At 37.1% G+C, this 16,641-nt stretch overlaps 2 protein-coding genes across 3 annotated transcripts; one reads left to right on the top strand and one right to left on the bottom strand.

Moving 5' to 3' along the window:
* Nucleotides 1–2,661: 2,661 nt before the first annotated feature.
* Nucleotides 2,662–8,740, top strand: ankra2 (ankyrin repeat, family A (RFXANK-like), 2). The gene is made up of 9 exons (XM_007259628.4): nucleotides 2,662–2,761; nucleotides 4,144–4,459; nucleotides 4,571–4,729; nucleotides 5,149–5,214; nucleotides 5,307–5,404; nucleotides 7,632–7,757; nucleotides 7,904–7,970; nucleotides 8,075–8,155; nucleotides 8,346–8,740. Exons 2-9 carry the CDS (start codon nucleotides 4,207–4,209, stop codon nucleotides 8,399–8,401), a joined length of 906 nt encoding a protein of 301 aa, XP_007259690.1. The 5' UTR covers nucleotides 2,662–2,761; nucleotides 4,144–4,206; the 3' UTR covers nucleotides 8,402–8,740.
* A 1,460-nt stretch (nucleotides 8,741–10,200) lies between these two features.
* btf3 (basic transcription factor 3) lies at nucleotides 10,201–16,279 on the bottom strand. 2 transcript variants are annotated; one of them, XM_007259627.4, is made up of 6 exons: nucleotides 16,179–16,279; nucleotides 15,206–15,274; nucleotides 13,664–13,777; nucleotides 13,185–13,386; nucleotides 12,115–12,171; nucleotides 10,201–10,587 (listed from the first exon to the last, which is right to left on the bottom strand). In XM_007259627.4, exons 2-6 carry the CDS (start codon nucleotides 15,272–15,274, stop codon nucleotides 10,541–10,543), a joined length of 489 nt encoding a protein of 162 aa, XP_007259689.1. In that variant the 5' UTR covers nucleotides 16,179–16,279; the 3' UTR covers nucleotides 10,201–10,540. The 2 variants fall into 2 exon arrangements, with proteins under 2 accessions (XP_007259689.1, XP_022523580.1); XM_022667859.1 differs by having other exon boundaries at nucleotides 16,115–16,197.
* Between the last annotated feature and the right edge of the window lie 362 nt (nucleotides 16,280–16,641).

Genomic DNA, 16,641 nt, shown 5'->3' with positions numbered 1-16,641 from the left:
GTCTGGCAAATGTTCTGGGGAAGTGTGACATTAATGCATACCCTGAAAATTCATCCCTTGAAGTAACATTTCATGATCAATTTATGAAATGCTATCCCATTACTTTTGACATGACCCTTTAACACAAACTAATCTTGACATTGTGAAATTTTAGTTTACTAAATTTCTAAAAAAAACTAAAAAAGTAGAACTTCCCCACTGGTTTCTGTTATAAATAATTTTGACTGGGTTTCTCTTTCAAATAATTGTCTATGGCAATCAACCATACATTATAGATGCAGCAGATCTCCATTCTTTCTCCATTATTAAACTTTTTACCACCAATGTTTGTGTTTGGGCTAAAAATGTCATTAATAATTCATAAAATTTGTCAGAATTTCTTTAATAAATCAACCATTAAAGGTTTCCTGGGAGTGGCTCAGAGTACCCATGCTAACTCCTGTCCACTGTTAAAAGCAGTGGCAATGAAAGAAGATTATCTGGTCCGGTGACCATTTCTGCTTTGTTATAAATCATCAGGTATGTAAATGTCATTTACATGTGGGATGTGTTTAAAAAACATGTCCAATCCCCAGCAGTTCATCCTCACAATTTACAGGATTTAGAAGAACTGCTGTAATGTGTTTTAGGCACACCTTTAGAGGTGAGCTGTTTTGGTGTCACAAGGAGTACCAACTTAGGTCACTTACATTTGTGAATTAGGCATATTAGATAATATTGTTTTTGCTGATTATTACCTTATATGATATAATATTTCACTGTTATTGTGGACTGTTGCGTGACCAGAAAAGTTATTTCCACTGGAAGCTGTGAAGTAACAGGATTCAGCGAGGCAGAGTAGCTGTTTTAACCACTGCCACAAAGTCCTAATCTGGGCAAGGGTCTGTGAAAACAGCAAGGCAGGAGGGAGAGCACAAAAGTGAATGGAGGCGCTTAGACCCCAAAGCAAGACTTTTGACAGATTATGTAGAAATATTTGGCATATCCCCGCTAATCAGATTAGCATGGTGCAACTATGACCATGAAGGGGAAAACTGCAAACTAGATGGATTCATGATTACACATCCAGTCAAGCAGAAAAAGCAGCCGCCGAAGGGTCATGCAGCTCGAAAAGTACTATAAGCCCTTTCTCTGAGTTAAAGACTGGGAAATGCCCCTAAAACTTAAATTTGCTGGATATTTTACCAAACCTGGCGACCTATAATCCCATGTGATGTGAGGGTACAACATCTAAAATAATACAGTGAAATCTGAATAAATACACACCAAATTGCTGCCTATTCCTTACTCTACTACATGACAAGGAGAGCCTTACATTAAACTGTATAAGAGAGAACAGACAGTATTTAATACTGTAAATATAAACACAGCTTGCATTTACAACATTTCCAGGCAAAATGAACACTAAGTGCAAAGTAAAAAAAAAAAAAAAAAGTAAAAGCAAGTGGAATAGGAATTAATTATTTTAATTTGTGACTTGTGAGGTAAAGAATAGCTTCTCTGTGCCAGAATAACAAGGCTGTGTCCCACTCACTAAACAACCTTATTAAAACGTAGAGAGCACAAAAACTACTACTACTACTGTTAATGAGCAGCAATTCTCTACAAAAATGGCAGCTCCACTGGCAGAGACTCTTATCCACCCGCCACGCCAAACTCAGGAGGGTAAATAACACTCTGCCAGCAAAACCAACACAACCATCCCCAAACAAATCAATGTAAACCGCCCTAAATTACCGTAACTAGAAGAAAAGGTGACCGCCATGCATCCTGGGAGCTTCAATGAAAAAAGAGAACATTTATTAAAGAAAGAAAAAAAGGAAGCTACTGGTCTTGTAAGACAAATGGACTGGCCAGAAGAGAAGCAGAAACAACCACTTTACCTACTAATAGAAATTGAAAAAGTTCTATGCAAATACTATTCCATAGGGATATAACAATGCATAGCAGACAATTGCAGGTGACACTGTAAATGTTCAGAGATGTCATGCTAAATATAAAAAAAAAACCAAGATTGGGAGAAGCACAGGCAAAGCCTTAGTTTATTTGTTTGATATTCATTTGAATTATTCACTATTTGAATTGGTATTTCTTTAAATGTTTTTTACACACAAAAAAGTGTATCATGGTTTTTGCATAAATTGCATCCTATCTATAAAAGAGGGGATTATTTATATTTTCTTTCTTTTTTTTATTTGATAATGAAACGATAAGCAAATTGTAGCATTTTATATCTTTACTTCGGATAAATAATAAAAGTATACTTTGAATTGTCAGTCATAATTGTGCTTAATTTGATTTTGTATTTAAAATTTTGTATCTAAACCTACCGTGAGGCCAGCATCATAAATACAGTGCATTGTTACATCCCTATTATTCTATGTAATAATGTTACCTCTATATGCCACAGTTAAAAAATGTACTTCCATTTTTACCAAATTCTTCTTTTAACCATTTAATCATTTATTATTATTATTATTATTATTATTATTATTATTATTATTATTATTATTATTTATTATTTATTATTATTTATTGTTATTATTATGTTATTGTTTATTACTATTATTATTATTTAGTAATAATATCGTAAGGATCACTTAATAAAAATAGGTTGTCTAATATATGATTTAATTAGGACTTTTACTGTGCTCAGTGGTTCAAAGGTCCGCGCTTCAAACACTGAAAAACTTTATTCCGGTAGAAACGGGGAACAGCCTGTCGCTTCAAAACAACACAGTGATCCCTGCTGGTTCACCGGGTACAGTATTAACTACTGTATTACTATAGACCCGATATTCAGACAGATAGCCTGTATTACCTGTGTTAATAAAAATGAGCACAGATAACTATAATAATACACTTGAAGTCACAGGGTGATCCACCACAGACAGCTACAGCTTCTCGTTAGCTATTTAGCTAAGCTAACCAAGTGGCTAGCTCTATCTTGTTTTCTTGGTAACTCTACCTTTAACATATTAATCTAAAACATTCTAACTAGCTATCTATATATCAGCGTGTTCTTGGTTTGGACGCAGCCATTTAAATAGCATTTAGTCACCCAATGATCGAGATAGCTAACGTAGCTTAGCTAGCTAACTAGCTAACTGACAGCAGCCTCTGTTGTGAGATGTAACGTTAGCTAGCTAGGTTAGCTAACACCACACCACAACAAGAACACAGCTGTGCAGGAGAGACATGTATGCCAGGCTATGTATGTAGCAAGCTAGTTAGCTAGCTTAAGTTAACTAACTGTCTGGCTGCTGAGCTAATGTTTCTGTATATTGGATTGTTGTAGCTAACTAGAATAATGTAGATTTGAAATACCAACTCCTCATTAATGTATTCCAGTTTAACTTAACATTTAGCTGTAAAAATCTGTTAAGGTGCCTATACATTTTGCAAAAGAAACAAACAGTGCTAAACCCCCTTTTTAGTAGTGCTAACCCCCCCTATGATAGTAATACAGTCGTGATAGTATTACTATGATAGTAATACAGAAGATAGTCTCACAAATCTTTGCTAATTTTTTACCACTGTCGTGGTAAACGAAATTCTTTCTACCAGGTAAAACATAAAAAAGTATTATTTTATATAATTTATCTAATAGAATATCTAGTGTCTAATATAAAGGATACATTTTATACGTATTATTAATTAAAATGTACTTATAGACAAAAGGGAGGTTAATTTTACACAACATATGACTAGTCAAAATTACATTATATTATCCTTTCAATACAATTCAAATGTGTGGACACGCCTCTTACTTCTTTATGTTGTTTTTTTTCTTTTCTACATTGTAGATTAATTATGAAGACATCTGAACTATGAAGATTTGCAAATGTAATTAAGTTAATAAAAAAAGTATTAAACAAGCCAAAATATATTTTACACCTTAAATAAATAAAAAAAAATGCATATTTTGCTTTGATGTCACTTTTGACCACACTTGACATTATTCTCTCAGTCAGCTTCATGAGGTAAAACCTGGAATTGTTTTCCAACTGTCTTAAAGGAGTTTCTAGAATACTCATATTGCTTATGACAGTAACAGAATTTATCAATGTGCTGAATCTGATCTTTTTCTTGAATTTCATTTTACTCAGCTATCTAAGTCAGTGTCTCTTTTTTTGTCTTTAGGGAACGCAGCTGTTTTATTCATGGGGCACTAAACATTATAAGAGCATTTTTATACTGAACCCAATGGCAGAAGAAATGGAAGGCATTTGTCCTCTGCCCGAGATCACCAACATCAAGGTGGAGCCTTCCGTGAGCATTGGCACAGCAGAGGATGCCAGCTCGCAGAATGTGGCCATGGGCATTAAATTCATCTTGCCCAACCGCTTTGACATGAATGTTTGCTCACGTTTTGTAAAGTCACTGAACGAAGAAGACAGCAAGAACATTCAAGACCAGGTGAACTCTGACTTGGAGGTGGCCTCGGTCTTGTGTAAAGGTAAGGAAATGGACTTTTTGACTGTATACTGTGTATTTTGGAGATTTACTGCACAATTTCTTCTGTATTTTATGGAATCTTTTCTGTTTGTGTGCTTTGTTTGGTCTCTAGCGGAATGCAATATCCAGACTTCCCCTTCCCCTGGAATCCAAGTCAGACATGTTTACACTCCGTCCACCACCAAGCACTTCTCTCCGATAAAACAGTCCACCACGCTTACCAACAAACACCGTGGCAATGAGGTCTCCTCAACTCCACTGCTTGTTCACTGTGAGCCAAATACCTCTCATTATATCTCCTCTGTAGCCCACAATGTACTACGTCTAGAGATGCACTGGTGCAGAAACTGTAAACAGATGCTGATGTCTAAAACTGATCACATACTGCACATGTCTACCCAAGCTTATTTTAAATGTAATAACATTTATAGAGAGTTACAAGCGCAGTAACATGAATAAAATTCAGTTCATTTAGCCCAGTTGTGCAGTAAAATCTAAAGCAAATATCTGTGATATTAGAAATATCAACATTTGTCTAATGCTTATCATTTTAAGCAGTTACCTGCTGTTACCAACATCACTTTGTACAAGACCCAGTACAACAGACATTTCCATTACTCCAAAATTGCAAAATACAGCTAGTTAAGTCATCTTGCTTGATATGTTTTACTATAAATCTGTTTTTTCCAGCTCTATCAATTCACCAGCTTGCAGCACAAGGTGAAATGGTGTTCCTAGCCAGTCGAATAGAGCAAGGCAAGACTTAAGTAATTACACAAACTGGTTTTATTATATACCTATTAAAAATCCTGTGTTGACTATCGTCTCTTTATGTTCCTGCCAATCAGAATCAGTAATAAACCTGCAGGATGAAGAGGGCTTTACTCCACTTATGTGGGCAGCGGCTCATGGTCAGATCGCTGTGGTGGAGTTTTTGTTACAAACTGTGAGTAAAACACCTATAATCTTATAAACTTAAATACACTTAAAAGTATATTTTTGGCTTTTAAAGGGCTTTTCCAACACATTTCACAAATAAAATAGTTTATACATTATATGTGACGCCTGAACTAATTTCTAGAACTAAATGATAAAATAAAAGTTGTTGTAAAATACAAAATTGTTGTAATGTACACTACTGTTCAAAAGTTTGGGGTCACTCAAACAATTTTGTGTTTTCCATGAAAAGTCACACTTATTCACCACCATACGTTGTGAAATGAATAGAAAATAGAGTCAAGACATTGACAAGGTTAGAAATAATGATTTGTATTTGAAATAACATTGTTTTTACATCAAACTTTGCTTTCATCAAAGAATCCTCCATTTGCAGCAATTACAGCATTGCACACCTTTGGCATTCTAGCTGTTAATTTGTTGAGGTAAGCTGGAGAAATTGCACCCCACGCTTCTAGAAGCAGCTCCCACAAGTTGGATTGGTTGGATGGGCACTTCTGGCGTACCATACGGTCAAGCTGCTCCCACAACAGCTCAATGGGGTTCAGATCTGGTGACTGCGCTGGCCACTCCATTACCAATAGAATACCAGCTGCCTGCTTCTGCTGTAAATAGTTCTTGCACAATTTGGAGGTGTGTTTAGGGTCATTGTCCTGTTGTAGGACGAAATTGGCTCCGATCAGGCGCTGTCCACTGGGTATGGCATGGCGTTGCAAAATGGAGTGATAGCCTTCCTTATTCAGAATCCCTTTTACCCTGTACAAATCTCCCACCTTACCAGCACCAAAGCAACCCCAGACCATCACATTACCTCCACCATGCTTAACAGATGGCGTCAGGCATTCTTCCAGCATCTTTTCATTTGTTCTGCGTCTCACAAACCTTCTTCTTTGTGATCCAAACACCTCAAACTTGGATTCATCTGTCCACAACACTTTTTTCCAGTCTTCCTCTGTCCAATGTCTGTGTTCTTTTGCCCATCTTAATCTTTTTCTTTTATTAGCCAGTCTCAGATATGGCTTTTTCTTTGCCACTCTGCCCTGAAGCCCAAAATCCCGCAGCCGCCTCTTCACTGTAGATGTTGACACTGGTGTTTTGCGGGTACTATTTAATGAAGATGCCAGTTGGGAACCTGTGAGGCGTCTGTTTCTCAAACTAGAGACTCTAATGTACTTATCTTCTTGCTTAGTTGTGCAACGCGGCCTCCCACTTCTTTTTCTACTCTGGTTAGAGCCTGTTTGTGCTGTCCTCTGAAGGGAGTAGTACACACCGTTGTAAGAAATCTTCAATTTCTTAGCAATTTCTCACATGGAATAGCCTTCATTTCTAAGAACAAGAATTGACTGTCGAGTTTCAGATGAAAGTTCTCTTTTTCTGGCCATTTTGAGCGTTTAATTGACCCCACAAATGTGATGCTCCAGAAACTCAATCTGCTCAAAGGAAGGTCAGTTTTGTAGCTTCTGTAATGAGCTAGACTGTTTTCAGGTGTGTGAACATGATTGCACAAGGGTTTTCTAATCATCAATTAGCCTTCTGAGCCAATGAGCAAACACATTGTACCATTAGAACACTGGAGTGATAGTTGCTGGAAATGGGCCTCTATACACCTATATAGATATTGCACCAAAACCAGACATTTGCAGCTAGAATAGTCATTTACCACATTAGCAATGTACAGAGTGTATTTGTTTAAAGTTAGGACTAGTTTAAAGTTATCTTCATTGAAAAGTACAGTGCTTTTCCTTCAAAAATAAGGAAGTTTCAATGTGACCCCAAACTTTTGAACGGTAGTGTATGTTGTATCAGCATTTTAACTTTATTTCAACGTTAACGAGCAGCACAATTCAAGCAACTCATTTCAGTTATGTTACTTCTATAAAAAATTGGTTTGGGCTCTTTTGGTGCTTCAAATAATTGTTTTATCTGTGCCATCAAATAACTCTTTTGGGTTCCATAAACAGCAAAGTTGGTTATAGAGATGTTTGAGTGTAAAAACTTGATAAATTGACAGGTAGATACTTTACACTAAAATTTTTATTAAAACATGGTTCTTTATGGAACCAGAAGTGGTTCTTCGATGGCCTCCCTAACAGAAGCATACAAAGCACAGTTGGTCTGTTTAGAAAACACATGATAAAAGTGGCTAAAATAAAAATTAGAACCGAGACAATATCAGATGTAACCAGATATTTAACATTTGCTCATTTTCTTTGTAGGGGGCAGACCCGCACCTCTTGGCCAAGGGAAGGGAGAGTGCACTGTCACTGGCCTGCAGCAAAGGCTATACAGACATAGTCCGAATGCTCATCGACTGTGGTGTAGATGTCAATGAATATGATTGGGTAAGAAAACAGGTCTAGAAGAAGTGGTACAACAAATTACTTACTTTATTATAAAGAAATCTTGACATGAAACATTGCAAACACAACTACAACCAGCTTTCTGAAATTGTGTTCAACATATAGCAATGATATCTATGTTCTTACAGAATGGAGGAGCCCCTATACTGTATGCCGTTCATGGAAATCATGTTCGTTGTGTGGAAATCCTCTTGGGTAAGAGCAGTAAATTGAACCTGGACGTTTTATAAAGATTTAAAAGACCATAGAATTTGCTGTGTAGTAAATAATAATTTGATATAATTTGAACTCTTGAACAGAGAGTGGAGCTGATCCAACCATGGAGTCTGACTCAGGCTTCAATGCTATGGACATGGCTGTTGCAATGGGCCATAGACATGGTAATTATGGTTTTTACCCCGCCAACACAGGAGTGATTATATGAGCTTTTATTGTCATTTTATATGAACAATCTGTATAATCTATACTTTTCTCCAATGGAACACATTTTAAGTCTCGCGTGTAAAAATATTTTATATGTAGCTTCTTTTGAAATGTGGTGCCTTTGTCATTTGTGGCATTCTCTTCCAGTTCAACAGGTCATGGAAGCACATCTACTGAAGCTGCTACAAGGAATTAAAGAATAACTGTTACTAGTTTAAAAGAAATGGAGAGAGCAAGACTGAATATCGGTGAGGAGATCCGTTATAGACAGATAAACTGGGCTGTTTGTTATTTTGCATGTTTGCATTACTTGGCCATAGTTTTATAATTTCACAGTTTTTTAAATTATTGTTTTTATTTAATACTGAATACGTTTAACATGACAGTGTATAATAGAAAGGAAGCAAAATCTGTGGTTAACCCTGAACGTCTGTGTACTGTGGCTATTTATTTAGAATTAATATTTAGTAATGTGATCTTGTGAAGATGTGTGAACTTGTGTAGGTTTTAACTCAATTTTACAATAAAATGAGAGGCGATGACTGTTTGTTAGTGTTTGATCATTTGTACAATTTTAGTCATTTTAAAATTTTATAGGTTTATAAAGGCTTGTAGGGAAAACAAAAAATCAGAAATAGTTCCTTGACACTTTTTAAACGTACACTTTTTAGTCTGGTTAAACACTGATGTTGACGAACAACCCCACACAGAGACCTTTGAGAGATTATTTCAGTCTGGACTGGTTTGTTTTGGTTAGACCAACACAACTATCCACACGCTATCTCTGCTGTTTAGCTGTTAAACTGCATAGACATATACTAGTCCAGAACACAGAACCTTCTTCCTGTATTTCCTTTATCTTACTTCTGCTCCAAAAAGTTCTAATCAATAAACAGAGTGAATGTTTCCACAAGGTTGGTTTTAACAGATTTTTGAGAACTTTCATTTTCCTTATGTAAAAAACAAACCTGAGCCGAAAGGAAAACCCTATATCAAATTCAGTCAAAAGCAAAAAAACAATGGGTGCAAAATATCAAGTTTATATCTGTAAAACATCCAGAGGACCCATGATTCAAGTAGTACACAAAAATGGTAAAATTTCAGATTTTTCTAGGGAGGGCAGCACAATTGGCCGTTCTCTGGGTGTGTAGACAGCCTTCTTTCTCTACATTTCTCCAGGTAATATTGGTCAACACAAGGAGCTGCTGTATCAGATCAAAGTCTCTGCACTTTCCTCCAAGTGTGCTGGCTACTCAGTAATGCTACATCAGCAGCGCTTTAAAAAGAGATGGTAGCTGGCCGGTGTTGGGGCATTGCTAGTGATAGGGGGAATACTCAGCATAGAAAATTAAGTTTGTTAAGGATAAAAAGTATACATTTAAAAAATCTGATTTTAAAGAATGCTTAACCAATTAAACTAACAAGTCTGCTCTTAGTTTTGGCATAAGAACTGTTATATGTCTGTATACATTAAGCAAAAACAAAAACCATGAAAGATTTCATATTGAGGATTTGTGTAGAGGTCACCCAGTTGAATACAGTCTTAGTGAATATTATAAATCAAAGCTAATTATGAATTTCTACTAAAGGGGTGCCCTCCTTCTAATTCCTGGATGAAGATTATATTTGTTGTGCCTGAAGTGCTGGCCTACCATACAGGGAACTTTCACAATTGTCAACTCTTAAACTAAAAAAAAAAAAAAAAAAACTTAAATATAGAAGGTGAGGTGAATGACAAAGGGTGCATAAAATGGGTATGTCTCAGTTTAATTGGATTATGCATAGAACTTGCAGGAAAAATCAAAATGAAATCTAAAACTTTGTGATTGTGATGTAAAACATACATCATTGCCTAATACTTAGTAAGGGCATTGCAATAGTCAACACTGGGGGAGACTTCAACTAACTAAAATCCATTTTTCAATGAAATGTCTGGACACTGAAAACTGTAAAGCTACATGTCAGATGGTTGCAGATGAAAAATTAGCAGAGAAGGCAGTGATGTATTTAATAAGCATTTAATAGCAAATGTTTATTTCCAGATGTTGGGTTCAGCTAGGCCGTAAAAGGAGTGAGCCTCAGTAACAGGGAGATAGACAGGCCGGACGTCCCACGGACCGCACACACTCACACGACATCCATGTGGAGCTTTGCACGGTAAACACAATCTCTCACTCTCAGCTTGGACACAAGGGGGACACAGCAGTGCACGAAAGGACAAACAGGACAAGTTGGGGTTGAAATATTTATAAAAGGAAACAATCGCCCAAAAGTTTGGGGGAAAAGAGTCCCACGTGAGCCAGCTGAGACGGGAGATTCTAAACGTCTGTCCTCCCTTCAAGTTAGTTAGCCTCATCCTTTGAAGCCTCGTCGAAGTTCTCCACAAGATCTGCACAAGAGAGGATTTATAATAAAAGCATTACGACACAGATTAAAGGAATATGCAGTCATGTGTCACCATAGTTTACCATTGAGTAAATGTATGTATTACAGTTCTAAATTGTTACATGAAGGTATGCTAGATGCATATGTGGGACGGATAGGAAGAGAACCGGACGCTACTCATTAAAACATCTTGTATCCGGACTCCATCTGGCTCTACTTTAACTGGATTCTGTTTATACTGGTCTCTAAAATTAATTCCTAGCATAAACAGATGAGATCTGAATTTTTCATAAAGATATTAGCACAAAAACAGCAGCAGACCTAGGTAGCTACAGAACCACTGCTATCCACAAAAAAAACAACAGTATAAACCTTATTTAACCACCACCAAAACTACAGCAGCAATTGGAGAGCTGAAATAATCCTGTTCAAGTTCTGTACAGGAACTTAGACTTTGTGCTTATACTCAGACTTTTTAAATTTTGGTTGATTCTGGTCCCAACAGTAGTTCTTAGTTAGCTAATTGGTGCAAAGCAGAAATATGAATGACAATCAGTATAGGTCTGAAAGATACTTCCACCGTTAAAGCTAATCAAGAAAGCATGTTAATGTCTAGCATAAACACACACGAAGATATACTGGATCCAAATATAGATAGAGTGTAAGGCAAAAATAAAAAAATGTAAGTGTTTCAATCCTACATGCTCATTATCAAGAACGGCAGGGATCAACTCTAATCTTAGGTGGAACTGCTAGTGTTTATATGAAACATGATTCGGGTTATTTTACTCAGTCTGCTTGAGGACTTCAATTGTTCTGAGCTCACACACTCACAAGCATTCCAAGGTGACCCAAAAAATAAAGAAAGCACTGGGGATCTGAAAAGTCTGCAGCTGTAAAAATGGAAGCTTGCTGGATCAAAAGCAGGTTGCCTTTTATGAGATGAAATCTGATAAATGAGACTTCCACTGTTCTGCTCCAGGGTGTCAGACTCAAATCACTTACAGAAGGGGGCCCCTGATCTGATTGTTTTCTTAAGGGACTGAAAAATAAGGGATGAAACTCCGTAGCGGCGAGATGCCAAAAGCAGTTAACCCCTTGTCATCATGTGTGGTGAGCTAATTCTGGAGGAAAGGATATGTAATCGTTTGTTACATTGACTGATGTGGGGTGCTGGAAGTAGCTGGCTAGGTTGGACTGAGAGGGTAATCATGATGGCAACCTTCTGCACTGACTTCACTCTCCTCAAAAGAAAAGCAAACCCTGCTTTCACAACTCAAACAATAGAACTGTAAACTCTGAGCAAAGTTTAAAATGAACCCCAAATTTCACATGGCCTCTGTGACCAGACTGACTGAAGAAAGCAAGCTGTGCTGGGCTTCTTTTACAGCATGAAAAGCACATATGGCATTCATTTCAATTACATAAACCTATAGGGAATAATGCAAAATGTACACAGTGCATATAGAGACAAGTGGGTGGACAAACAGCAGGATGGACAGTATGGTGGAAAATAAGACAACCCACTAACCTGGAACTTCGTCATCTTCGTCCTCTCCTCCTGCCATTGGTGCCTTTCCATCGCCTGCTGTAATAAAGGACAGTAACCAGTTAGCAGCAGTCAGTACTTTGAGATTAAAAAGAAAACAACTGGTCTGTCTATTAATGAGTATACAACTGATACAGCAAAACATTCAGAACAGGATTATCCTTTGAATCAACTACAGTACTTCCAGTTGGGTAGTAGGAGTTAAAGCACAAGGGCCTAGCTTTAAACAGTAATCTACCTTGAATGTTACAAATAAGAGTAGTACATTTATTCAAAAGTAGCTGATAGTAATGATTTCTTTTATGCAGCAATTCACATCTTTATTAACAATCTGAACAGGAATTAATAGAATATTTGGCACACACAAGACGAAAAAGGTAGTTAGAAATATATTAAAAGATAAAAATTAAACAGAACATTTAGTGTTAGACTGTAAAGACATTGGGACTGTGGCGTGCAAAAAAAAAAGGAAAAAAAAAAAAAAAAAAAAACACTAATAAAGGGTGATACTATTAAAACCACAACTCTATTGTTAAAACTAACGAAACGCCTTTTGAGGGTAATGTAACTGCATTCTTTAACAGTACATAATGTAATTGATTTGACCAGATTAAATTTAGATACTCTCTGGCAGAAACTCAAAACTACAGGTGAAGAGCAGATTGTGAATAACTGTCAGCTGCTCCCTGACAAATTCCATACCCTACCCCCAAGCCTTACATTCATACACCTGTTCACAACCTAATTTAAAAATTCAGCACACACACTGTGGTCAGTTTTGATTAGGCCTGTCCAACATCAGTGTAATTATTTGAGAGATTATTCATTAACTACGCAAAGACATTGCATTTTTTAATCGGAAAGTGCTAAACATGCTAATGATATTTGTTGGATTTATTTTTTTACTACAACACATGATTAAAATAATCAGTTTGAGATCCAAAAGGTCCTTGTCTGATGTTCAAAAAAAATATCAAAAAAGGTTGTAAAAGCTTAACTTTAACTTTTAAGAACAAACCAGGTGGGTGGGGGTGGTAACAACTCTCACATACCTTGTTTGGGCAGGGCCTCAGCGAGTTTTCTCAGACTGGTCAAGCTGTCAGCACCGAGCTGGTTAAGAATGGAGGGCAGCATCTCTGTGAGCTGCTTGGTCTCAGCGTGGCCTGTGATGGTGAAGGTGTTGGCTGCCAGTGAAGCCTGAACTTTGGGGTTGTTGAAGTGGATCACTGTTCCCTGGTTTGTGAACATGTTCACCTGCGAAACATCAAAGTAAGCAGTTTTAAAGTTTACAACCCATACAGATGATATTTCTGGTTATACTAGTCATAATCAGAGCGAGCTTCCCCCTCCCTTTAGAAAATAGAGTCTCTAAAAATAAATGATGTCAGCCTGCTCACAGAGTCAGAGGAAAAGCCTGGACAGAATTACAATAAATGACTAAGCTTTGTCTATACAGTCCATTTCCAAATTAACTTGTTTTTTTGTACATCAAAGTAGTATGACAAAAAAAAAAAAAAAAAAGTGATCTTACCTCTTCAATCCCAGAGATGTTATTGACTCCTAATTTTTTCAGAGAGAACTGCAGTTTTTTGTCATCTGCGGTGGCAGTTCTGTGTACAACCTTCTTCTTTCTGCGTGCGGTTCCCTGTGCACATCAATTAAGCAAATTAACAAGTGTCTAACCCCAGGGTAACATGTATATTTGCAACACTGAGTTCTATAGTGCATGGCTACAGATGTGTTTCCCTGCTCACACACAACTATAAAACATGGTGAAAAATCCTAAAAACCTACATGTGGTCCCACTCTTCCATTCATACCCTCAAATCACAAGTTACATACCAGTTTCACAGCAGTTACTAAACAGTTTATAGTGGGCATAGCATATTGTGAAAAAACTGACTATGTGAAGCTGCAGTTTGCTATAATGTCAATTTTATTATGTACAAACCAATAGCTTCAACCTTATTTGGTGTAAACGTTTTTGATGTTGAGTTTTAATAAAAGGGTTTTTCTCTTGTCCTGTCAAGTTGACCCTTTGGGGATACAAGCAATGTGGGGTTTCTGGCAGATGCAGATATTATATGCTTATCTGAATATAGATATTAATAACTTGAGACTAAACTACTCAGTATAACTTTAAAACTAATACAAATCATTTAAAATAAGCTTTTGTTGGCCAAATCGGCAGACAGATGTTTTTAATAAAAGCAATTGTTCGCTGATACTGACAATTCCGAAATCATTGTCAGTTTTAATACCTTACATTTAAGGTATTTAATACATTTGTGGATTTCTAAAACAGGTTACCCAATCTCCCAACTATTCAGTTCACCATGTACCGATATTTCTTTAAATTTTATTAACAGTATTTGGTTCTAATTTAACAATTCTAAGCAATAGTAACAAAAGGCTCCAAAAACAAAAAAGCTCATCCTGAGAGTACCATCACCTAAAAAGTTTACATGTAATATCTGTCACACTTTTGTGTCTCAAAAAATGACAATTTAATTGAAGGGGAAGATGGATTAAGATGGATTAAAATAAATACTGCTTGTATTTATTTTATGTATTCTGTTCCTAATTTCCATTAATTTATTGTTTCACTAACATCTGGTACATTTCCGGACATTTCTGATGTATGTCTCAAATTTAAATTATATTCATTTTAATTAGTTTCCAATGTCGCATTGTTGGATTACTTATTACCTTAATTAAAACTTATTCTTAAACTCATGAACTCAGGCTTAAATCTTTTTAGAAAGTGCTTTGTACTGCCTCTGTGTATGAAAGGTGCTATACAAATAAACTTGCCTTGCCTCATAACGGCAGTCAAAGCATTTGTTTTGGACAATTTCCATTTCTTTCTTTTTCAATACAATTTGGACATAGTACAGAAAATACACAATGGAGAGAGACTGGCTCTTTTAGGCAGTTTGTGAAGTTTCCTTTAGTGTCACTAGGTATAGAGCTTCGTGTTAGTGTTTTTCAAGATTCATTATGGCTAAATGCTGTAAGAACGTGTGAAAAACAAACTAAACAAACCTAGTTATGTGAATTTTCTGTTTCTTACCTTTCCGCCGATGCGGACTTGCGCCTGCAGCTTGGCTAATTTCTCCTGGTTCATTATTGTTTCTTTCATCTGTAAGACACAGCACGTGTGAGAGTTAGTCACAGCAGAGCAGAGAGCAGAGAGAAATGGCTAAGTTTTAGCTGCAGGGTGCGGTCTGGAGCAGGTTCGATAGAGAGCAGATAAAAGCAGATAAACTGTTGAAACAGATTGAAATGGGAAGTGACATCGCCGTTGAACGTGAAATAAACGGTAGTTAGTTAGCTGGTTAACCAGCTGTAATGGTCTAGCAGTCGAGGCTTAGCTAGTTTAGGAGAGAACACGAGCTAGCCAGCTAACGTTACAGGCCCAGGCGCCGTGGTGCTCTATCGCGGAGTTAACGCTTCCAGTTTATGGGCAGTTGGGAGCACGACAACAACGACATAACCAGCTAAATAAAACGAACGCAACGCAGTCAGAACGACATGTAAAACGTTGGTTAAATGTTAGACCTGAACATAAGTTATTTAACGTTAAACAGACTCTTTAACCGACTCACTCATACCAAAAGAAACCAGTCTGAACTTGGTAGTTAGCTTAGCTAGCTAATGCTATCGTTTTAACTTGAGAGAATTAGCTTTAGCTAGTCAGCTAACAAACTCTGCAGTTTACTCGCTGTATTATAAACATGTATCGCCCACATATTATTAGCACGAGCAACGTTTAAACGTTATTTGAACTTAGGTTAGCGTTAGCGCTCTCTCTTTCTCTGTAGCAGCTATCTCGCTCCGCCAGCAGCTCCAGGCCATCCGCCGCCGCCGCCTCGCTTCCCCAGGCCGAGCTCCTCTCTCCCAAAACCTCCCTCACTCAACACCTCCGCACAGGATCCTCAACAAATAAGCCCCGGCTCCACACCGCGGCCCCTTCACCTACCCGCAGCCCCGCAGCGGACATCGTGTAAGCCCGAAAAAGTGTATTATAGAGGTTCTTCACTGACCTGCACGCTAGCAGCGAACACACGCGGAGAGCAAGATGGACGCGAGAGAGGGGGACGGAAGTGACGCGCGGGTTGAAATGCGACACAGCCGGTTACAAAAAAAATCTTTATTTAATTTTTTTAATCTATATAAAAACATATAAAATATTTTAATATTTATATATAAAACAAACACATTATACAACAATTTTAAACAACCTTTAAAATGTGTTTCAATGCTTTTTTTTAGCGTAGTATCAAAGCCCCCTCCTTTCTCTTTTCTCTCTCTCTCTCTCTCTCTCTCTCTCTCTCTCTCACACACACACACACACACACACACACACTTTTTGTGTCTTTTTGTCTATTTTTCTTTCTCTCTGTCTCTCTTACTCTATGTCTCTCTCAATCTATCTATATCTATCTCACTCTGTGTCTGTCTCTTTCTTTCTCTCTTACTGTCTATGTCTTTTTGCTTTATCTATTT

The sequence above is a fragment of the Astyanax mexicanus genome, chromosome 1 (genome assembly GCF_023375975.1).
Source record: "Astyanax mexicanus isolate ESR-SI-001 chromosome 1, AstMex3_surface, whole genome shotgun sequence".
NCBI classification, from domain to species: Eukaryota; Metazoa; Chordata; class Actinopteri; order Characiformes; family Acestrorhamphidae; genus Astyanax; species Astyanax mexicanus.
The sequence above is the reverse complement of the archived record's forward strand: the minus strand, read 5'-3'. Positions and strand labels throughout refer to the sequence as shown.

What these genes read in the sequence shown, in the direction of transcription:
- ankra2 (XM_007259628.4), top strand. Translation starts at nt 4,207, where the DNA reads ATGGCAGAAGAAATGGAAGGCATTTGTCCTCTGCCCGAGATCACCAAC. An exon ending in GGCCTCGGTCTTGTGTAAAG is followed by an intron (nt 4,460 to 4,570) that starts GTAAGGAAATGG and finishes TTTGGTCTCTAG; the next exon opens with CGGAATGCAATATCCAGACT. An exon ending in TGGAGTTTTTGTTACAAACT is followed by an intron (nt 5,405 to 7,631) that starts GTGAGTAAAACA and finishes TTTTCTTTGTAG; the next exon opens with GGGGCAGACCCGCACCTCTT.
- btf3 (XM_022667859.1), bottom strand. Translation starts at nt 16,135, where the DNA reads ATGTCCGCTGCGGGGCTGCGG. An exon ending in TGTCCGCTGCGGGGCTGCGG is followed by an intron (nt 15,275 to 16,114) that starts GTAGGTGAAGGG and finishes TGTGTCTTACAG; the next exon opens with ATGAAAGAAACAATAATGAA. An exon ending in CGAAGATGACGAAGTTCCAG is followed by an intron (nt 10,588 to 12,114) that starts GTTAGTGGGTTG and finishes TCTCTTGTGCAG; the next exon opens with ATCTTGTGGAGAACTTCGAC.